General features: G+C 43.6%; 3 protein-coding genes across 3 annotated transcripts in view; all 3 read left to right on the forward strand.

Moving 5' to 3' along the window:
• The first annotated feature begins 1,100 nt into the window (after window positions 1-1,100).
• Window positions 1,101-6,078, forward strand: cnga2a (cyclic nucleotide gated channel subunit alpha 2a). The gene is made up of 6 exons (XM_076291682.1): window positions 1,101-1,207; window positions 1,471-1,581; window positions 1,977-2,156; window positions 3,208-3,315; window positions 3,966-4,072; window positions 4,661-6,078. The coding sequence occupies exons 1-6, from the start codon at window positions 1,101-1,103 to the stop codon at window positions 6,076-6,078; spliced, it is 2,031 nt and encodes a 676-aa protein (XP_076147797.1).
• Window positions 6,079-7,513: 1,435 nt separating this feature from the next.
• On the forward strand, window positions 7,514-14,957 carry nup62l (nucleoporin 62 like). The gene is made up of 13 exons (XM_076291683.1): window positions 7,514-7,604; window positions 8,387-8,771; window positions 8,993-9,279; window positions 9,806-9,895; window positions 10,356-10,481; window positions 10,865-10,996; window positions 11,443-11,566; window positions 12,041-12,185; window positions 12,647-12,696; window positions 13,011-13,145; window positions 13,627-13,738; window positions 14,094-14,160; window positions 14,728-14,957. Exons 2-13 carry the CDS (start codon window positions 8,395-8,397, stop codon window positions 14,817-14,819), a joined length of 1,737 nt encoding a protein of 578 aa, XP_076147798.1. The 5' UTR covers window positions 7,514-7,604; window positions 8,387-8,394; the 3' UTR covers window positions 14,820-14,957.
• A 1,058-nt stretch (window positions 14,958-16,015) lies between these two features.
• The window catches only part of atrx (ATRX chromatin remodeler), a gene marked incomplete in the record, with an annotated part of 51,093 nt that continues 44,105 nt past the window's right edge, over window positions 16,016-23,003 (forward strand). Inside the window, 9 exon segments of the mRNA XM_076291694.1 lie at window positions 16,016-16,181; window positions 17,529-17,629; window positions 18,595-18,644; window positions 19,472-19,521; window positions 19,709-19,824; window positions 20,074-20,196; window positions 20,427-20,536; window positions 20,627-20,694; window positions 20,817-22,864. Coding sequence (XP_076147809.1) covers window positions 16,162-16,181; window positions 17,529-17,629; window positions 18,595-18,644; window positions 19,472-19,521; window positions 19,709-19,824; window positions 20,074-20,196; window positions 20,427-20,536; window positions 20,627-20,694; window positions 20,817-22,864 — 2,686 coding nt within the window.

Raw genomic sequence — 23,003 nt, forward strand, 5'->3', positions numbered from 1 at the left:
ACAGGCTAAGCCAGAGCTGTATCCATAGATCCCCACTATGTTTTGTTGACTGTCCTCAACCTGAGCTAATGTCTTCAGATGAGATCTGTGCTCAATGGGCCTATGCTAAGTGAGAGAGAGAAATGTATGTAACTTCGTCTCTTTACATGATTCACACAACGCTTCAAGGAAGCGCTCTTGAATACACTGAAAGCACTGAAGGTCGCGAGACACATGGTGTGTGTGGGTAGTGTGTGTAAGGTGCTTGAAAGAAAGATGGAGGGAGAAAGAGAGAGAGAGAAAGAGAGAGAGAGTGAGAGACAGAGACAGAGAGAGATGTCATTTCACTTTCCCTCTCCCTGAGCCAGGTACTTGTCAGCACGACCCACTCTCTTACTGCTAGGAATTGTGGGCCTATTATCACTACCACAATGCCGTGGTTGCCATGGAAGCCAACGTGACACGTCGCCACGGTGACAGCAACTTCTCAGTAAAAGCCAGGGTTTTTTGCTGGATGACCTTTACCCAGGGACACACAGCGGCATATAGACTCCATACCTATCAAGCATCCATCTCTCCTGTATGATCTGCACGTTGCTGTTATGACTAATGACCTTTGAATGGTGACCTCTATTAGAGCTGCTGTGCATAATTACTCAGCAGAGATGAGTGTGTAAAAATCCATCTGTTTAAATGGAGTGTTTAGTGCATTTCAGCTCATTTAAACTTTAATGGCTCTGTTTACTTCACAGTTGTGTAGACAGCCGGTTATTTTGCCTGCAGGAGGTTTGCATTAACAATGCCAGCTGTGGTTCCCTAATATCAGAACAACACAGGCATAGCATACATTTCTCCAATGCTTCAACACCAATATCAGAACAACACAGGCATAGCATCTATTTATCCTATGCTTCAACACTATGGGACTCACACATGAGAAGATGGTTAGGTCTTCTGTGATGCTAAGTGCATGTCTTTTATCTAATATTATCATTGAATGAATAAATAGAAAAAGTGCTGATGATGTTGATGTATCTATTTCTTTTTTTCACATGACCCTCTGTGTGTGTGTGTGTGTGTGTGTGTGTGTGTGTGTGTGTGTGTGTGCATTTAGGTAAGAGATGACAGGTCAGGTGCTGGTGGAGAGTGCAGACCTGGCGGTCCACAGGCTGTCAGTGAAGACGTGCATGGAGGAGGAGTCTGACAGGGCGGAGAGCATAATGAGTCGGTGAGGGATGCTGGACATGATGACATTACACACACTCACACACACATGTGATCAAAATGCTGGACAGGACATCATTACACACGCACACACACAAAGCACATGTGATCAGATGATTACTGGCCACTGAACTCACCTGGTGTATCTGTTTGTGGGGTGTGTTTCTGTGCATGCTGTATCTGTGTATTTGCTGGGTGTGTATGTGTGTGTGTGTGTGTGTGTGTGTGTGTATGTGTGTGTGTGTGTGTGTGTGTGTGACACAGCAGCAGGCCCTCTGTGTTTGATGACACCTCCTCAGAGCTCCAGAGGGTTGGTGTCATTGAGCCTCGGGGTCTGCATTCCCAAAACTCCTTCCGTGGACGAGGAGCACTGTCCAGGTGAGGACAACTTACCACTATAAACAAACGATTGCATTCATTGCCACTATAAACAAATGATTGCATTCATTACCACTATAAACAAACGATTGCGTTCATTGTCAGCGGGTTTGACAGAAAAGCTTTTGAGAGATTGCCCCAAATTCTGCCCTGTGACTGTTATTGTCTTAAGACAGATGAGTAGTTAGACACATACACTGCTGTCTCACTTCCAGATCACATTCATTTGTGTGTATTCACTGCAAGTACAAGATAGTCTTGTATTCCACACTGTTCTTAGCTCTTGGAGTCCCAACCTCACATGATCATTGCATCTCTATGTCTGTATCCCCCTTTCCCTCTCATCCTCCTCCTCCTCCTTTATCTCTCTCTCTCTCCCTCTCTCTGTCCCTCAGGTTGGTGAGTATGGTGGTGACGCTGCGAGACTGGGCGCATAAGAGTCTCCATGAGGAGGAGGAGCGGCCGGACTCCTTCCTGGAGCGCTTCAGGGGCCCTGAGCTCCACATGGCCCCCAGCCGGATCAGTACCACCGGACCCGACCCAGACGGCACACACAGCAACAACGTCCGTGTCAAGTGGGTACCACCCCATCACATCCATGTCTGCACTGCTAGCATTACAGGGCATTATGTTGAATAGTTACTAAAGATGTCTATGAATGAACATATATGTAGACACAACCCAGGTAGAATGTGGCCTGAATTTAAATGCTAACAGTTATAACATCATTTGATATTTGATAAACAATACCTCCTGAAGTTAGGGGGGGGGGCAGAGGATGTATAGACATAGTCATGTTTGCATTCCTTTTCAATGGGATTCAAAGGGATTTCAACAAACTCCAGAAGGTGGAATCTTGACATGACAGAGGGGTCCAGGTCTGGGGGGGGGGGGAGACATGACATGCTATTTTAGACGAGAACACACAGTAGGCCTATGAAGAGGTTTTAGATTTTAAGAGAGCTTATTATGATTTTGAACACTGATGTAAAAGCTATACCAAAGCTGGCTTTCCCTCCAATTCTACAAATACACCATTCACCTCGGCAGTTTATGGTTGTGGTTATGGTTATGGCTCTTGTTCGCCTCCGATCCGCCTATACTGACCTGCAAAGGCAATCCATATGCTTAGTGAGGTAATACGGCAATGGTAGCCTGGCTGCCACTAGAACAGCCAAGTGGACCTTGGCGTGGGCACAGCTGTGCAGTCTTGATAAGAGTGGATGAGTACACCATCTGTCTGCCATAGCGCTCAAGTGCACTCACAGACATACACAACTGAAAGCAGCAGCTCTGGTTAATGCAGAGAGTTATCTGACAAGAAAAGAGCACATTATACATTAAATGTATGCAGCTAATCATAAAAAGCCCCAAAAAAATAATAATATACAGTGTAGCCTATACGGCTCTTTGTGCAAACATGGGACACAGTTGAATGATTGATGTTTTAAAAAAAACTTAAAAAAAACATCAGACAATATGAAGCAGAGATAGGCCTAAGAATAATGCCTGAAAATAAAAAGGTGAACACTGCTTTTTAAACATGAAGCACCAATATCAAATTATGAGTAGTGTCCGTCCTGAGATAACCTGCTAAGCCTGTGATCCTTTTATCCCTCCACACAGGAAAAAGTCAGATGTTTTCGTCATAGCCCCTGCAGATGATCTGTATTACCGCTGGGTCTTTGTTATTGCTGCTGCTGTGCTTTACAACTGGTGCCTCCTAGTGGTCAGGTAGAGTAAGGCAAGATCATTTATGGTGCTGCATTCATCCTGCATGGCCTATGCTTTCAACAAACATACAGTATGTTGCAGTACATTTATATGCAATCATTTAAAACCACTAATATAATATTGAACAAAGTTCAATTAAAAAAAAATCTAATTCAGAAGTTTTCTAAAAAAGAATCTTTTTCATGTTTTCAACATTTTCATGTCATTTTGATTGATATAAGGATCATCACTCAGTGGATCCTATGTATATAACATTTATTCTGGCTCTGTATTCAGTCTGATGTATTGTGAGCACATCTTGTGTGATCAGGTGTATCATTCACCCAACACAAGGCATTTAAAAGTGACGTAAATACAACATCTGCTCTCTCACTCACTCTCTTTCTCTTATCTCTGGCATGCTCAGCAATGAGAGATGTCTGGGGAAAACACACGCACACACGCATGCACGCACACACCCACACACACACACGCACACACACACTCACTCACACTCACACACTGAGTGATCTAATCTGTTTCTCGTGTCTAATTCTGGCTCCCTATTTAGATGATGATTTATGCAAATGCAGGAGAGCTTTTCCAAAGCTTTTACTGTGGCACACCTTCCCTTCCACTCTCCACTCAGACTGTCCCCTCTCCTGTCACAGGGCCTGCTTTGATCAGCTCCAAACCAACAACTTCATCCTGTGGCTGGTGATGGACTATGTCTCAGATGCCATCTACATACTGGATGTGTGTGTGAGGCTACGCACAGGTACGAAGGCACTAGTGAGGGAGAGTATGGTCTCACGTACCCTCAAGCTTTTCATTTTACCATTATACAAAGACACCGATAGGTGATGAGATCTGGACAGCACCAAGGAGCTATTCTTTTATGTAACAAAATGTCATGCATGTATGGGGCACTTACGCCAAACTACACTGGGTGCAACTGGGCGACTAAAGCATTCTATTTGTGAAGAGTATATTGCAACAATTAGCTTCCACAATCAATGGAACTGACTACACCACATGTGATAGCGGTGAGCACATTTGAAAACATTAGACCAGTCTTCCAACTATTTTTTAGCTCTGTGGGTGAGCTTCTGTTTCAGTTGCACTCCCAGTGTAAGCTGGCTGTTAGGCTGGGTGTCTCACTAAACAAAGCACTGAGTAGGCCACGAATGTCTTAGAGTAACTTGCAGCGACAAATTATACAGGGCAAATAAATGTGCATAAGGTAGAACTGCGGCAGTTTCATGAAGATAAATGTATAGTATTACATAACTACAATACTGTTGCTTTATAGAGATTGTTATTTTCCCATATCAATTATGACCTTCTTTTTGATCCCAAATGATAGGATTCCTGGAGCAGGGTTTGCTTGTTAAGGACCTCACCAAGCTGAGGGACCGCTATGTGCGCACTATGCAGTTTAAATTGGACGTGGTCTCCATCCTTCCAACAGACCTGGCGTATATCGCATTGGGGATCCACACCCCTCTCCTTCGCTTCAACCGGCTGGCGCGATTCTCGCGCATGTTTGAGTTCTTCGACCGCACGGAGACACGCACAAATTACCCCAACATGTTCCGCATCTGCAATCTGGTGCTCTACATCCTGGTCATCATCCACTGGAATGCCTGCATCTACTTTGCCATCTCGAAGTCGCTGGGCTTCGGGTCAGACCAGTGGGTGTACCCAAACATCTCAGACCCAGAGTTTGGGACCCTGACCCGGTGTTACGTCTACTGTCTCTACTGGTCCACCCTGACACTCACGACCATCGGTGAGATGCCTGCCCCAGTCCGCGATGAGGAGTACCTTTTTGTCGTCTTTGATTTCCTCGTAGGGGTTCTTATATTTGCCACGATTGTCGGTAACGTTGGCTCCATGATCTCCAACATGAACGCCACGCGAGCGGAGTTCCAGGCACGCATCGACGCAATCAAGCATTACATGCAGTTCCGCAAGGTCAGCAAGGAGCTCGAGGCCCGTGTCATCAAGTGGTTTGACTACTTGTGGACCAATAAGAAGACTGTGGATGAGCAGGAGGTGCTGAAAAATCTGCCCAACAAGCTGCGGGCCGAGATCGCCATCAACGTGCACCTGGACACACTGAAGAAGGTGCGCATCTTCCAGGATTGCGAAGCGGGCCTGCTAGTCGAGCTGGTCCTCAAGTTGCGGCCCCAGGTCTTCAGCCCGGGGGACTACATCTGCCGCAAGGGCGACATCGGCAAAGAGATGTACATCATCAAAGAGGGACGTCTGGCGGTGGTGGCAGACGATGGCATGACGCAATACGCCCTCCTGACCTCTGGCAGCTGCTTCGGCGAAATCAGCATCCTCAACATCCGCGGGAGCAAGATGGGCAACCGCAGGACGGCCAACATCCGCAGCATCGGCTACTCTGACCTCTTCTGTCTGTCCAAGGACGACCTGATGGAGGCCGTCATGGAGTACCCCGACGCCAAGAAAGTCCTGGAGGAGCGCGGCCGCGAGATCCTGCAGAAGGAAGGCCTGCTGGAGGAGCTGAGTGGGGGTCTGGGCGCGGAGGAGGTGGAGGAGAAGGTGGAGCGTCTGGAGACGGCACTGGACACGCTGCAGACACGCTTCGCCCGGCTCCACAGCGAGTACACGGCCACGCAGCAGCGGCTGAAGCAGAGGCTGACCGTGCTCGAGCGGCAGCTGCGTTACATGGGCAGTGGCTTCCTCTCGGACGGCAACGAAAGCACGCTCGACGGAGACGGAACACACAGCGAAGTTAACATTCACCTCTGAATTGACTCAGTGCTAATGATTGGGTACGAGTGGACATTTTCACAGCTTTTCACTAACTCAGGCCTTAACTTTTTGGTGTATCCACACTTTTCCCCATGTTGTTGATGGACTGTGGTTCTGTACACCTCAAAACAAAACACAAATTCACGTTTAATGTTTTACTATTCTCCTCTGAGAATGGGCAGAACAATGTTATATGACTAGCAAGTTCCTCTCTGATTGGAACAATCTCTTTTTTGGGAATGTTTTAGCAAAAGACTGGATAAGATGTTCATATTTTAATTTGCACTCTTGTATAAAATGTATAATAATGTGTGCATAATGATTCAAGCAATAAAAATGAATCAGCCAGCCTGAAGATAATGAATGGCTAGCAAAGATCTTTTTTTGTAAACACACTTGAATCTGTAGGCTTACTGCTCTACTCTGTCTGCTCTAGCCAGCCTTGTGTCTGACTGATACTTTTTATTAAAATGCTTTGTCTTCTCTGTGTTTGCTCTGCCTGATCACAAGAGATGTCAGACAGTGTAGGCTAACATCTACTGCTATGGCATAGGCTTTTATGCCATGTAGGCTACAGGTGTAGCTATGCAGGTCAAGGATGTACCACTTTTAGTTAAGGTAGGCACAGGAATTAGACTTTAAACAACAAACTGGTAGTGACATACCCTGGAAATCCAGGGTCTGGATTTTCCAGTATTGACACACAACTAAAGTAAATGTATTGCTCTGAGAAGTAGTGGAGGGATGGTGGGATAGTTAGATAGGGGTTCAATTGGCAGCTGCCACCATTGTGTGCTTGAACAAGGTATGCTACTTCACCTCAGTTGCTCTGGGGACACAATTAACATGTGAGTCTCTGGATGAAAGTCTGTCAGCATATTCATAAGTAGCTAAATAATATAATAATTATGTGACAATGACATGAAAAGGTAAGAGCCGAAAGTTTGGCTATAGGCCTATTTAGCCTACATCCGGAGGGTTTACAACCCTAAAAGAGAAGGTTGAAGAAACCATAAGTTGTTGCCAACAAAAATGGCTTGATATGAAAACATATTTTGTTTAGTGTAGATGCCAGATGCTTTGTTTGGTAGTCTAGGCCTAAATAGCCTACAGGTAGGCTTAGGTCTATTTGTGAATGCAGAGCTGCATAAGATGGAGCACATTTTGTGGTTAAAGTGCAAAAAGTATGGTATGATATGATACATTTAATTTATATTCAGCTTATTGCAAAATGTAAGAAAATAAAACATAGAAAAACAATGTTGTTGATGACGTGCATAAATCCTTTTCAGTGACCCATATATGACAGATACATATACTCACATAAATAAATATACTTCCAAAATATTTATCGACATCCATTGTAGGCAGAGCCCGTTCTATAGAAAGGCTAAATTTTGGACAGGCAACTTTCTAAACCAGCGTACTGAGGTCTTCCCATGTCCGGAGTCGCAGATGTGATGACTTCATTGCCGCGCTATATTTGAGAGGAATGGAAACACTTTTTTACTCTATCTGAAAAGGTAGATATCTTGAAAAAGACTAAAGTTGTCTTGTTTGGAAGACACTGGTCAATTTGTCGACTTGGTGGTGTAAAGAATGATTGATTTGAAGGGCGATGTACGCTATCAAATATTAGTTATTCTCACGGCTGAGTAACGCATGCTTAGCATAGCTTGACGTTGTATGCTAGTAAGATATATTAAAATGGCTAGCATACCAGGATGCCTTTCTATCTGGATACGCTGGTTAGTTCTAGGTTTTGTAGATGAATGTCATTAGGGATATTTTCACTCATTGGCCAAAATAATAATGCCATTGCTTGTTTGGTTAGCTACAGCTAGCTAGTAGTAACTGAGAAGCTATCTAGGCTAATGTTATCCTGTTAGTTTGTGAAAGGTATTAGCATCCTAGCTAGACTTGCCAATGCCAATAGTTAAACAAATATGTCATTGAATGCAGTACAGGAATAAGTTTGTAACATTTGTGAAATCACAGTACGCTGCCCTAGGCCTGTCAGCAAGTTTGACACTGGTCTCATGAAAGATGTCGCCGTAACGTTAGAGATAGATTTCGAATGTCTTCCGCTAGATTTGGATGTTGTCAATTCTGTCTATTTTACTTTACCATGTAGAGTTCTAGCATGTTACGTTTCGTTGTTATATTCGCATGATGAAGCATGGTGTTCTATGTCAAAGAGACCGTTCTTTTGTCACGTTGTTTCCAAAAGCTAAAGCTATTTTCGTGACAGCGCTACTTTAATGTGATTGTTAATCCGTGTTAATTCCGTACATTTTGTCATCAGACAACAACATGGCTTTCAACTTCGGGGGTGGCGGAGGCGGATTCACTTTCGGAACCCCTAAAACAACCGGTGCAGCCGCTCCGCTCGCCACTGGCTTCGGCCTCCAGACCAGTGCCCCAGCCAGCGGAGGATTCACATTCGGGACTCCCACGCAGCCCCAGGCCCAACCGCAACACCAACTTCAACCCCAACACCAACCACAACACCAACACCAACCACAACACCAACCACAGACCTCTGCTCCTCAACTCACCAGCCTCCTGACACAGCCCACCCCAGGGAATGGCGGCACTGCAGCCACAGGAGGGTTCTCCTTTGGTACCCCCGCACAGGCCAGCACAACTGGAGGAGGATTTTCATTTGGGGGTGGCTCAGGACTTCTTGGGTGTGTGTGCCAGTACTTGCATAGTCAAATAGTTCAAAGTAGTGCATGAATAAAAGCTAATATTGTCAGTTTGTAAACTGTTGCAAACTCAACAGTACTGCTATATTTCCACAGCTACTACACAGCTATAAAAACAATGCTAACTTGTTTTTAACATTGAAATAATGTTGTGTATTCGGTTTTGACTTTGATGTGTGCGTATGTGCCAATCCCCCTCGTAGCGCATCTACTCCAAAACTTGGCCTTAGCCTGCCAACAGCCTCCCAGCCTGCCACCACTGGTGTGTCCCTGGGTGGTCTGACAGCATCCACCGCTGGGTCCGGCTTCTCCTTTGGAGGGCTCGCCACCCAGACCATGGCCCCTGCTGCTCAGACCATGGCCCAACAACAGCCACTGGCTGCGGCCCAGCAACCCCCTGCGGGGTTCAGCTTCGGCGCTCCCAAGATCCAGGCCACCACAGCTGCTCCTGCTCAGGGCACTCCCTCTCTGATGCTGGGGGGAGCCACAGGTAGGCCTGCGTTCACAAGCTCTATTTCTGTGGATGATTCTGTGTTTATATTAATCTATAGAAGTCTTAAGTAATTGCCTGCTCATACGACCTATGCTCATTGTTGAATTGAGGATGGTTGTAAATATTCTTAAAAATTAAAATGTTCTTTGTGCCAACGTATGTTAAATTGCACAAAGACGGACACCTTCACCTGAAGCCACATCCCTTATAACATGTCTACCTGCCTCTGTCTGTCTGTCTCTCTGCCTGTCTGCATGTCTCTCTACCTCTGTCTCTCTGCCTGTCTGCCTACGCCTCTCTCTGCCTCTCTTTGTCTGTCTGCTTCTGTCTCTCTGCCTGTCTGCCTGTCTCTCTCTGCCTCTCTGTCTGTCTGCCTCTGCCTGTCTGCTTACGTCTCTCTCTCTCTCTCTCTCTCTCTCTCTCTCTCTCTCTCTCTCTCTCTCTCTCTCTCTCTCTCTCTCTCTCTCTCTCTCTCTCTCTCTCTCTCTCTCTCTCTCTCTCTGCATGTCTCTTTGCCTGTCAGGTCTTACTCTTGGTGGTGCTGCACCAGCTGCCGCAGCTCCAGCAGCCACAACCCAAGGAGGAGGATTCCCCTTCGGGATCAAACCCGCAGGTATTCAGTGGACTCCATTACAAGACTTTACTTTACTAAGAATAAGTTCACAGATAGATATGACACCATGACACAGCCATACTTTAAATGGTTATTAGAAAAGGAAACAGATTTGATCTGTTTGTAGAAATTATTATTGTTTTTTTCTTCTTTGTTTAAATTCTTTACTTTTAACAGTTTTTATTGTGTTGTTTAACTACAGATTAACTGCTGGGTAGTTAAAGTAATTGGCTCAACCTCCATAATTGATAATGCAATATAAGCAATATTGTCATTACGTGTAGGGTTGTTGCTAAGTTTCATGAGGCTCGTGTGATTCCAATTGTTTGTTCATAATGAATAGTAGATAGATAGATAGATAGATATACTTTATTGATTCCTTAAGGAAATTCAAGACATAGTGCATGTTTGTTTATGACAAATGATGCATGTCTTGTGGTGATCTGTATTGTCCCCCCAGCTACTCCAGCCCCTGTTGCTTCCTCAGCTGCTGCCATCAGTCTTGCCACTAGCCTGGCCGCGCCAGCTTCCGGGGCCTCCCTCTTCGCCACCCCCATCGCATCCGCTCCCGCTACAGGCTTTTCATGTGAGCCTCAAAGCCTTGTTACCGGATCAGTCTCCGCACCGCTACTGTCATTAGCATTGCTAATTCAAGCAATACTGGTTCTGGCACAGCTACCAATGATAATGCTGTAGAGTATGAGAAGAGATCAAGTAATGGGTTCATTGGAGAGTTTAAGAGAAAGTTTTGTAAAGATCTAAGCTGAAATTGATTTCAGTTGTAAATAAAAAAAAGTTTATTTTGTGTAGATTCCTTGTTAAAGGTAGTTTGATGTGTTGTAACTGCCACATTAGCATTCCAATATTACTAGTATTTACCCCAGTGCCATGAAGGCAGTGTGTATTAAAAAGGCACGTGTGTGTGTATTTTTTTTTTTTTTAAAACAATTGTTTTTTTTATGTTACCAGTGGGAGCTGTGACGACGTCTGCAGCCCCTCCGGCCTCCACCGCAGCCAGCATGGGCACGGGACTGACCCTCAAACTGGGCGCCGCCGCTGCTGCCGCCGCCGCCGCCGCCGCCACCACTGCTGCTGCCACAGGTGCCCACTAGATCTCCACCCACCATAGTCACAAACCTTTACTGATAAGGGCCACGCAGGAGTCCACATCAGTCTAAACGTAGTTTCTGATTAGGTTAAACACTGGGGGGCAGTTTCCTGAACGTAGGTTAACCCCTGAATGCCTGTAAATGTTTTTTCTTCAGTGGAGATTTTCATTGAAATTCTAGGCTCTAGGTATAACTAGGCTGAATCCATGTAAGGAAAACTGGTCCTGGGAGATTAATCAGTTGGAATTATGATTAACATTGGCCTCAAAGGACCTGGTTTTGTGTTTATGTACAAAAGTAGGTCTTTTACACAATATTCCTAAAATTCGAATTGTGCCAGTCTACTCTCCTGCCTCTTATTGGGCCAATTTTAGTATGGTGGCGTTATTTGTGTCCGTGTGTGTGTGTGTGTGTGTGTGTGTGCGCGTTCCTTCTCAGCCACCCTCACCTCAGCAGCCCCCTCAGGCTTTGCTCTCGGTCTAAAGCCAACAGCTTCCGCAGCTCCGCAGCTTGGAACGACGGTCACCACGGCAGCTCTGACGACAGTTGCAGCTCCAGTGAGGTAAAAAAATTCCTCTCCCTTCCCTTCTCTTCTTTTTCTCATCATTGTTTTTTTTTTATTCTGTCCACAAATCAGTCACCTCACTTTTTATTTATCCTTATGTACTGAGCAGTTTCCATGAATCACTGCATAATATAACCCGAATTCCGAAAAGGTTGGGACTCTTTGTAAGATGTGAATAAAAAAAAAAAGAATGCTATGACCTTACAAATTATGTCAACCCTATATTTAATTAAAAGTAGTTCAAAGACAACATATGAGTATAGGGTTGACATGATTTGTAAATCATAGCATTCTTTTTTTATTCACATCTTACAAAGCGTCCCAACTTTTTCGGAATTCAGGTTGTACTTCTCAATTTGAAACTGTGCACACCAGTTGAAGATGAGGTGTTGCTTTGAACATGGGTGCTCACATAGCTGTTGCTTCTGTAGATATTCTGGTAATGAGTGTTGTTCACCTGTGTGTGTGCAGCACGGCCCCTGTGATGACGTATGCCCAGCTGGAGGGCCTGATCAATAAGTGGAGCTCCGAGCTGGAAGACCAGGAGCGTCACTTCCTCCAGCAGGCTACGCAGGTCAACGCCTGGGACCGCATGCTGGTGGAGAACGGAGAGAGAGTGAGTGGAATGATAATCACTCTGCTACACAGGCCGTGTGTGTGTGTGTGTGTGTGTGTGTGTGTGTACTTGGGAGGGTTCTGTTTATCTGAGGGTGTGTGTAGGCTGAGGGTAAATGGGATCAGACTCTTGCCTTGGTCTGAGATAGTCGGTCTCTTTCAATTTTCTGTTTGTGCTGTATAGATTTTTTTTCTGTTTATAGATACAGTGTATTGATTCAAGTGAAGTTTCAAAGATATTCTAGGTGTTGTCTGTTGTTTTTTATGTATTTTTTGCTTAAACCAGATGGGCTGTATTTGGCCTCGTTTACGTCTGACAGCAAGCGCCATAACTTGTATAAGAATTGATTCCTGGAATACTACAGCTTTTTCATAGTTTTTTTTGGTACAAGTCAAGTTCAGAGCAATCTTTGATAAAATCCTAATTTATTCTACCCTTGAACTCTCTTTGTTCTATGATAGATCACGTCTCTGCACAAAGACATGGAGAAGGTGAAACTGGATCAGAGGAGGTGTGCTTTACTCTTTAACTGTCTAAATGCTTTCTGCTAAATGAATCACGTGAAGTAGACAACTGCAGCCTAGAAAGAATGTGTGGAATAGATTGAGCCGAAACCCCATGCCCATAGATGGCCATTGAGTACTTAACTATTAGAGCAACTATGAACTCCCAAAAATGAGGGGAATTTCAGATATTCACAAAAGCATCGTAATGTCAGGTTTATAGCATGAGCAGGTATAATTCCAGAACACATTGATTGACATAATTAGGGTGTCTATGGGGATTGTGCCAGGGAGTAACTCCAGTGGTAACCTCTCTTCTCAGGCTGGACCAGGAGCTAGATTTCATCCTCTCCCAGCAGAAGGAGCTAGAGGACCTGTTGGGTCCCCTGGAGGAGTCTGTGAAGGAACAGAGCGGAACCATCTACATGCAGAACGCAGATGAGGAACGGGAGAGAACGTAGGTGTACCCCCCTCTTATTTACAACAACAGTTCAAGTTCAGCAAAGCTACTCCTTTACCAAATGGGCGGCCTTTTTTGTTGTGAAAGTTTGCCGTCTTTCTAACACCTTGGCTTGTTCTTATTAGGAAAATACACCTATTTCTTAATATTTCTGAAAACCGAAACAATCAGCCACAAGATGGAAGGCTTGTAAAATCCATGATCATGGCTTAATGAGTATCGTCAAATGATCATATGACGTAGTGACGTATAACATAACCAAATAGCATGAGGTGTCCTGTGGTGTTACATGCAGTGGCCACCAACTCAATAAGTTCCATTGGTGCGGAGTTTTCCTCTGGCATTGATCATACTTCTGGTTCTCATTCTCAGCAGCTGTTGCACATCTACAGGGCAGAATATGTACTCTTGTGTTGCCTAGATTAGCTTGTGAGTGTATATCTTTACTGTATTGACTGAGACTGGTTATATCTCGCAGGTACAAACTGGCAGAGAATGTGGACGCCCAGCTGAAAAGGATGTCCCAGGACCTGAAGGAAATCATTGAACATCTCAACACCTCCAGCGGACCTGGGGAATCCACCGACCCAGTGAGTACATGACCTTTGCTTCAAGCGTCGGAGTGGACTAATATAGGATGAATATGTACTATTTTTAGGAAACTGATTCACCTTATAGTGCCATGTTGTTTTATCCTTTTAGTTAATGTGGCTACATGACATGTTTTTTTTTTTTTTTAGATAAGCCTCTGTTGAATAATACTCTCAAGTGTTTAGGTGCCTGAAGTATTTAATCGACTGTCTCATGTTAGAGAAAGTTACTAAAGGCTATGCCACTGCAGTTAAACACTTGTAAACATACAGAAAAAAGAAAACTGCCTGTTAATTGGCATTCATTGGCTCTGGTCAAGGTCACTGGCTCAACTGGGACATTCTTCTGTTTCAGCTCCAGCAGATTTGCAAAATCCTGAATGCACACATGGACTCCCTCCAGTGGGTGGAGCAGAACTCAGGTTGGTACTACCATTTGTTCTCTCACTCCCTGGAGACATCAATCTGCTCTCATGTTGAATTCCTTGTTGATGTCTTGTTTTGATTGAATTTATAGAGGCTTGTCGTTAACTAAGCTTGCCAACACTTATACTGCCCTCACGCCGACCGTAAACTCGGAGGACCCAACTTTAAAAAATCCAGACCTGAAAAAAAGTGTGTTCGTGAGAAGAGCTCGGAAAGCAAATACAGGAAATGCATAAATAAGTTGTTACAACTGCTTACTATGGTTGAGCAAGAAGGAAAATGTCTCGTGTTAATTTAGTGATAAATTACCTTGCCTATTTGTAATGAGAGTGAGATTCGCCTCTTGTGGTGTTGCCCTGGTTGGAGAATATGGTAGTGACGTCAAGTTGGGTACCTCGGGGCACAAGAGTTCTGCACAAGTCTCCGAGCATAAACTCCGACCCAACTTTGAGTCATTTTTCCTCTATCGGGGGTGGGAATTTCCGTATATCCGATGTGGCATGAAGCCGCCATAAATGTTGTTAACAAAGCTTTTCAACACTTCCTCTTTGTTCTTCTTACAGTCCTACTACAGCGACGGGTGGAGGAAGTATCAAAGTTGTGTGAAAGTCGAAGCAAAGAGCAAGAGAAGAGTTTTCGTCTTAATTTCCAGTAATTTTGTTTTTCTGACCATGCATAGTGGTAGCTGTTAAAATCTGATTTGTTTTGCTCTTTCTTTTTCTGTTTAGGAAAAAAAAAGCTTTCATTTGCTTGTATGAATTATGTTATAATAAAAGATTACATTTTTAACCAATTGAATTTTTGGATTTTCTTCTTGATCATTTTGGGCAGTTTTCTGAAAACAACAGAAGGCGATTGTAGAGATATTTTTAATGTGTTCTGAATAATGGAGGGAATGGAAGTTCAACAGTTGGATTAGTTCAATGTAATTAAATGACTAGACTTTGTTTAGATGAAGCACCACCCCCTCAGCCCCCGCCCTCTAGAGCATTGCAGGTGGTTCAACCCCAATGCTAAAACAAGACTATGCACACATGTCATAAGTCGAGTAATAATGAACTCCTGTTTAACGGAGTTTCATCCATAGACTAAAAAATAAAATCATCCCACAATCACACCAGAAGAGGCCACTGTTTTCAACGGGGACAAAATGGCTACAGCTGTACTTTTTAATGCTCTGCTTCTAGTGGTTTTTGTTTTTTTCCTAACAATCAAAAGGATCACTCACATTGACCAAGTGCTTCACAGTGAACTAGAGACTGAGAACTGTATACAGTACAAGATGTCATAAACTGATCATATGTAGGCTAGAGGTGAAGTTCAGTAAACATGTAGATTTGACTCTGTTGGCCTTTTTGATTTACATCCACTTCTATGGAAGCTGATTCAGATTTAGAATGACTTTACTACTGTAACCTCCTGCACCAATGATATTTTGGTACATACCGTAATTGACCACATGTATGGTGTCACTGTCATCCATTTGTGGGCTTTGAGCTGGCGAATATCATTTGAGATATGATGGTGAGAACAGTGGACGCACGCAGTAGACTTTTTTCTTTTACTATGAGTAGACATGGAATAACAAGACCGAATCTCGTGACAACTCTAGGAAGTATCTTGGACGGGAATAAAACAAACATAAATTCACCCAACTAGGTTAGGCCATCAAAGCACCGATTTTTGCACCAATACATTTTATAAAGTAACGATGTTCATGATTTTTCTCCACCTATGAGAGGTCAATGAATTAATTGACCATTCAGAATGCAAGAAGTTGTCAGAGATCTGACCAATGGGATAGCAAGGGGGATTTCAGCAGGATGCGCCATTTTAGTGCGTCTGTAGCCATCCGGTAAGATGGCGCCATTGCTTTGTCTTCTGTGAGACGATCCAATATTCATTTTTTTCTCGAGTTAAGACTTGTTTTTGATACTCGGGATTTTCTACAGTTGAAGAAATCCCTTTGGTACCCCTTGATTTGAGACGTACAAGAAATGACTACAGACAACAAAAGGTATGTGTGCAACTCGTTGACGATGGTTTGCTTAGCTAGCTGACTAGCTAGTTAGCATGGCGCCTCGCTTTTCTTTTACATTAATGGAGGCAGAGCTAGTAAGCTAAGCTAACGAAGCTACCGGTGTCAGACACAGCCGGCGTATTTCCCTCTGCTGCAATCGCACGGTTACTGTGGTTATCCTTTGATGAAACTCATGCAATATCAAATGCAGATGTACATGCAGTTTATACTGTACTTTCTTAGATTGCTGATTTAATGAAAGCGTTGGTATTGCTGCGTCTAAAGAAAAGTGCTTGCACCTTACAATCTAGTTGCTAATTTTTGCTAGAGGGGGAGGCAGACGCATGCATTGCGATGCATGTCTGTGTCTGGATGTCTGCATGCATGCACAAAGAGTGATTGTTAAGGCTTTGCATCTCCTGTATATGAAGCTGCCAACTTCCTAGCTCATAAGTATTCTCTGACGGAGGAAGTTGCCTTTTGTTTCTGGTTGGAGCTTTCCAACATCAACATCAGGTTGGCTAGCCAGTAACATTAACAAAGATGTTAACAGTTAGCTTGCTAACATAAACAAAGACCAGCATCAGCTGTGTTTCGGTAATGTCAAGAACAGAAAGTGATAGTTTTCAGCAGACCCTCTTTTGTTTATTTGCGAGACACGAAACGCCAATTTCCGTTACATTCCGATCATCTTTCTCCTCAGGTGTTTTGATAGGCTAGCTATCTTAAATAGCAGCTAATGGAAGATGAGTGTCGTGATTACCTAGTGATGACGCAGAATGTCCATAAACACGAGGACGCACAACCGCGCGAAGTGCTTGTGTTGACTGGTTACGTTTCCCCCTTCAAGTTCCTGTGCACGCCTCGCTTATGTTCCATGAGGTTTTTCATGAGTCTCGGGAAATACGATCCACGAATCCAAATAACCATTGTGAAGGTTAGAATGAACAAAAGCTAGGAAGGAAGAATATGCATTGTTTATTGGGGTTACTAGACAGACGTTAATAATTTATTCCAACCTATTAAATGCACTATAAAAATGGATGACTATACTGTCCTGCATACTATTAAAACGAAGCCAAAGCTTTCTTTTGCTGCTTTAAATGTTATAATGCATAAAATAGCATAAAAAGCAAACATTTTAGAAATAATGTTCATTTATTTGGTTATGCATTACTGAAGAAACGGGCGTAACCCGACGGTATAGCCTAAATGGTCAGGCATTGAATGAGCATAGTCCATGTCTAAGAGACCAATATAGAACTTGTCAATGTCTTTGGTACACGTCGACCATCATGGTCACTTTTGACATGGCCATAACGCATGCATTTAACCCTTGAACAGTATCCATGGTAGTTCCAGCAAGCTGAATACATTGGTGACAAAACTCCATGAGTACATGAGTTATTCTGCAGAAGAGGATATTAATGATGCCCAAACGTCTGGTGAGTGTCTTAGGGTTTGATGTACTGGGGATTGTCACTGTTTACTGGTGTCTGCCCGCTTCTTTTGGTGGGCAAAAGGCTATACCGTAGAGGCACCCTGGCGTGAATCAGCCCAGAGCCTTGAGCTCTTTGGTTGGTTTCAGGCACACCAAACTGTAGTTTGTAGTTAAGTTGACGTTAAGCCCATATGAACATGTGCTCATCTAGTATTGGCATTGGAAATAGGTTGTGGTGAATTTGATTTTGTGAATGTGTCCCAGCACCGTTGTTTCTTTCTCCCACCTCCCTTGTATTTAATTCTGTGACTTGCAAAGGCATTTTCCCTCCTAGAGTAGAAGCTATCATGTCTGGTTTGTGAGTTTTTCACTTGCACGTTGCAAATTAACTGGCATTTTGATTGATTTATTATATAAATCCTTTTAAAATGTAAATTTCCTTTGGGATGCTTGTGTTTCCTATTGTCTGGGTCCATCCAGATAATCTTAGTAAACAGTACAAGTATAATAATAAGTATAGCCCTGTTTACACAGAATACATACGGTTTTAAAATGTGTCCTTGGCAGTCGAATCACATGTAAACAGTGCAAAAAGTGTAAAGAACCACCCAGGCTATATACAATGTGATTTGACACTCAAACCAGTTGTAGAGGTGGTTTGGGGCCTCTTTTTTGTGATGTACGTGGATGGCCCTATTAGCAGACTTGGGCTGTAATGAAATCTGAGCACAGGTGGTCAGCAATGTCAGTCCCTGTAGTCTACACCTTGTAGCTGCATGATGGACTTGTAGCTCAGAGGGCTACTTGTGATCTGATCGCCCCATACGATGCATTTGAAAACCAGATATAAACATGGCCTACTCGTCCTTAACAGAGTGAGTGAAAGTGCCTTTGTGAATGTCCCAAAGTGCTGTATTGTCAGTATTTCTGCTCAGAACTTACTCAGTGAACATGTTTTGTGTTTTACAGGTAATATGGCCTCTACTGAATCAAACACAACTGACCAAATCATGGAAGAGGTATGATATAATGGTTTTGTAAATATAGAATGTAAAATGGGTTCTAGTTCCGCGTTGATTTTACAATAGGCTTGATATTAATAAAATAATAAAACAGGAGAAGGAAACGGAACTGTTTAGAATCAAAGTAGCGGGTTTATTCTCAGGTCCAATTAGGGACGTTAGCATCTGAGGGAAACAAAACAAATAGCAGATTACCCTTTGAGGTTCGTCACAATTTAGCCTACAGTAAAAAATAAAATTTTTAGTTTGATTCCATCTGAAGACAGTTTTGGGAAATTTTGGTCTTTCTTGGAGGAATATTAAATTTCAAGGAATCCTCTTTAATAATGAATGAAATCATGTTTGTTTTTTTTGTATTCCTGGGTTTTTAATTTGTTTTATTTATTTATGCAGCCATTGGAGTTCTATATAGTATTTGTCAGCATAAGCATTTTTGCCACATGTTTTTGTATATGAATCCACATATTTTGTGCAAAAAAACACTACAACAAAGATCCTTTAAACTTATGTTGTGATATTGACCTAATTCGTTGTATTCACTCTCATTGGATAAAAAAGTGTGTCATGCTTAATGTCTTTGTGCCAGTGAGCTTGTGACCTTGAGGAAGGTCTCAAAGACCTATTTTAGAGTGGGGTGTTTTCTGTCCTGTAAAATGGAGTCATATTAACCCCTAGTGTGCCAGAGGAACATTCTGAATAAGACTTGGTTTCTGCCCTGTAAAATGGAGCTGTGTTAACTCTTGATGTGCCAGAGAGACCTGATGAATTTCAAATGATGAATTTATTTGGGGTTTTTGCAATTCATCCACTTTGTGTTCATGCAGCCTGGGAGCTCCACAGAGACAGCAAAGCCTTCCTCTTCAAGAACTAAGAGGTGAGCGTTTCCCCCCCTGGATATTTACATTGTCATTAGATGATGGATGCATTACATTGCCTTGTTTATATTCTTTTGAAGTAGTTTTCGTAGACAACAAAAAATAATCCATAATAATTATTCATAATTATTAATTATAGTTCATAATTATTTTCTCTGGGTTCTTCGTGTTTTTTGTTGTTGTCAGGAAACCCACTACTGTGACCAAGCACACTGGCCTAGATCAGTCTGACGACTCGGAGCAGAGTGATCAGGAGGAAAACCCCTCTGACAGCAACACAGAAATGACCAGTTTACCAAAAGGTATGGCTCTTTATCTTTCTGTTTAAATGCTATATATGAAAAAGAAAACAAAACAAGCCATTGAGCTGGATGCAATAAACCTCTTGAATTAACAGCACTATCAAATTTATTACTGGAATATGAAGGTGTCAGTTATTATTTATTTATCTATCTACTTATTTTATGTATTGAGGCCAGTATGAGATCTTTGATGGTAAATCCTTCCAATGCAGCAACATTTTTTTAAGTGTTTTTTTCCTTTCCCCTCAGGCACTGTAGTGGTCAACCCTGAACCTGTAGATGATGAATCTAAAGATGATTTTACAGGCCCAGAGTTCAAAAGCCGAGGCGCGAAGAGCAGAGGAGAGGTCCAAAGGAAACTTGTGGGAAATGGTGTGTTTAAATACACTCAGCACAGATTAAATGTTTGTGTGAACAGATAAATATAAGATATTATGTAGCATGTTATTTAGTAGTCTTTAGTAGTCTCAGGTTTAGGAGTTGGTGTTGTGCAATCACTTCCAGTGTTTCCACGGCAATTTGTTTTTCAAATCCAAATGCTCTCCACTTGGTATATGTTTGTGTATGTTTTTCTATTTTTTTTTTTTTTTTTTGCTTTTCAGAAGTTTCACTTCATGAAAGAGTGAATTGCACAGCTTGCGGTCAGCAAGTCAATCCTTATCAGAGGGATTCAGTCCTGGAGCATCCCATTTTAAAAGTTCTTATCTGCAAGGTAAGCACATACAATGTAAGCAGAAGATTACCGAATGTAGTTTTCTATTTTATTTCGTGTTTTTATGTATTTCATTTGAATTGTTTTCAGTCATGTTACAAATACTACATGAGTGATGACATCAGCAAAGATGCCGATGGTATGGATGAACAGTGCAGGTAAGAAAATATACTCTTATGCTATTAATATGGTGTTATATAGATGCTATACACAAATAATATTTGTGCTGTGATCTGTTACTCTGAAGATGATTATCAATGTATTGTCCCTTTTTCTTCAGGTGGTGTGCAGAAGGAGGAAACCTGATCTGTTGTGACTATTGCAGTAATGCCTTCTGCAAAAAGTGCATTTTACGTAACCTTGGCCGAAAAGAGTTGTCCGGGATAATGGACGAGAGCAGCAAGTGGTACTGCTTTGTCTGTAGCCCTCAACCCATAATTGAGTTGTCCTCGGCCTGCTGCAAGATCATGCAGAAACTTGAGCAATTGTGGCGTCGTCGAGAACACAAGCCAAAATTGGGCAAGTCAGAGCGCAAGCGAGATAAAGCCGCCCTCAATGGGAAGGAGCACCATTCAGAGAGTTCTGGAACCTTGACGTTCTCCCCCAAATGCCTACAGATTCCAAAAGAACTGGTTAAAAAGACGAAAAAGCTCATAGAGACTACGACAGGCTTGAACAACACATTTGTACAGTTCATTCAGCAGGCCTCCAAAGACAAAGGGGCCAAACCTATGTTACGGTACCGCCATCTCAAAGCTTTTAAGTCTGTGCTGGCTGACCTGAAGATGGCTCATGCCACCCTGGAGGAGGCCTTGGAGGTGGAGTTCAGAGAACTAGAGCTCCAGAACGGGGCAGAGGGCACAGTGGGTCACGCCTTATTTGAGCACCAAACACCAGCTAAAGCGGAGCCCGTTGAGCTGGCTGGGGCTGATGAGGTCCAGAATGATGAGGTCCAGAATGATGAGGTCCAGAATGATGAGGTTCAGAATGATGAGGTCCAGAATGACGAGGCCATAGATGGGTCTGATGGCGAGGAGGACACCGCAGATTATATGGCCGCAGATGATGACGTGGAGATGAAAGACAGCCCCATTCCTTCACCCTCTGAACAGCTCTTTAATAAGAGCAAGGTTAGGAAGGTGAGCACGCTCAGGGAAAAGGAGGAGGATGATGACGAAGTCAAGCTGGATGGAGACTGTGGCGTAGAGGAGGATGGGAATATCTTGGACGGAGACACGACAGAGCTTGACCGGGCGATTCTCTCAGCCACGCCCTCTATCCCTGATGAACTGTTCCAGATGGTTGAGAGTCTCGCAGACTCTACCAAGCTTGCTGCTGCTGATGAGGCCAGAGAGGCCAAAGTTGCCGTATCCTCACCTTCTTCACCTGAAGAATCCCAAACCTTAGAGCCAGACGAGGCTGGAGAAAAGTCCTCCGGGGCTCAGAAAAGGATCGCTACCCTAGGCAAAAAAAAGCTTGTGGTGAAGCTAACCCCCATGCCTCTCAGAGTCAGTTTGAAAGCTGAGACAGTCAGCGAGAACAAGGTCGAACGTGTCTCTCCGGATGATGGCCCCAAGAGCCGCCGATCCTCCAGAGTCAAGACGACGCCCCTACGCAAACCCTCCGAAAGCAAGAATAAGGGTAAAAGCAACGGCAAGCAGGACGCAGACAAGAGGGTCAAGGTGGAGACCACAAAGACCTCCAGTGACCAGGAGGAAGGGGCAGCAGCCAAAGTGTCGTCCACCCAAATGGATTCTGACTCGGATGAGGTCCCTTTAATCCTTAGTGAGAGGGCAGCCCTGGAAGCCAGCTCGGGAGATGAGGTAGCATCTTCTGGAAAGAAGGTTAAAAGGGAGTGCCGCAGTAACATAGCGGCACAGTCCTCAGAGAGGAGGTCAACCAAGCGCAAGCTTAACTTGAAGTCCACCTCTTCTGAGTCTGACCAAGAATCGGGAAACAAGAAGAGTACAACCAAGAGGGCAGGCAAGAAGACAAAGACTGCCGACTCAGACTCTGAAAACTTCGACTCTGATCTGGAGAAAGAAATGAAAGGCCTGGGTAAGCTTGGCACAGGCAAGAAAGGACTTAGTAAGGTGAAACAGAAAAGCAAAGAGACCCCTGAGAAGTCTGCCAAAACTAAGAAAAGGTCCTTCGAACGCACACGCCATACCAGGAGAGGCAAGGCCAGTGCCAACCAATCACCTTCCTCCAGTGAAAATGAGGAAGACAAAGCAGAGGACTCTGCTGAGGACAGCGACGACAAGCAAAAGATTCGGCCCCTTACGGACTCAGTGATGCCCGGCATAGAGGCATTCCAGCAGTCGTCAGGTGAATCTCATCCCCGGCAAATCAAGAGGGTTTCCTTTCATGAATTCGTGAACAGTTGCGATAGGGAATAAATTAAGGCAGCTACCTCGGTACAGGTTTAGGGACCACACTTAGACTATTTTCTGTGATTGTTTCTTGC

Source organism: Alosa pseudoharengus, unplaced genomic scaffold, assembly GCF_046254945.1.
Source record: "Alosa pseudoharengus isolate Yale_2024_CS ecotype anadromous, Long Island Sound unplaced genomic scaffold, YU_APseudo_1.1 YU_APseudo_1.1_scf_19, whole genome shotgun sequence".
Classification (NCBI taxonomy): domain Eukaryota; kingdom Metazoa; phylum Chordata; class Actinopteri; order Clupeiformes; family Clupeidae; genus Alosa; species Alosa pseudoharengus.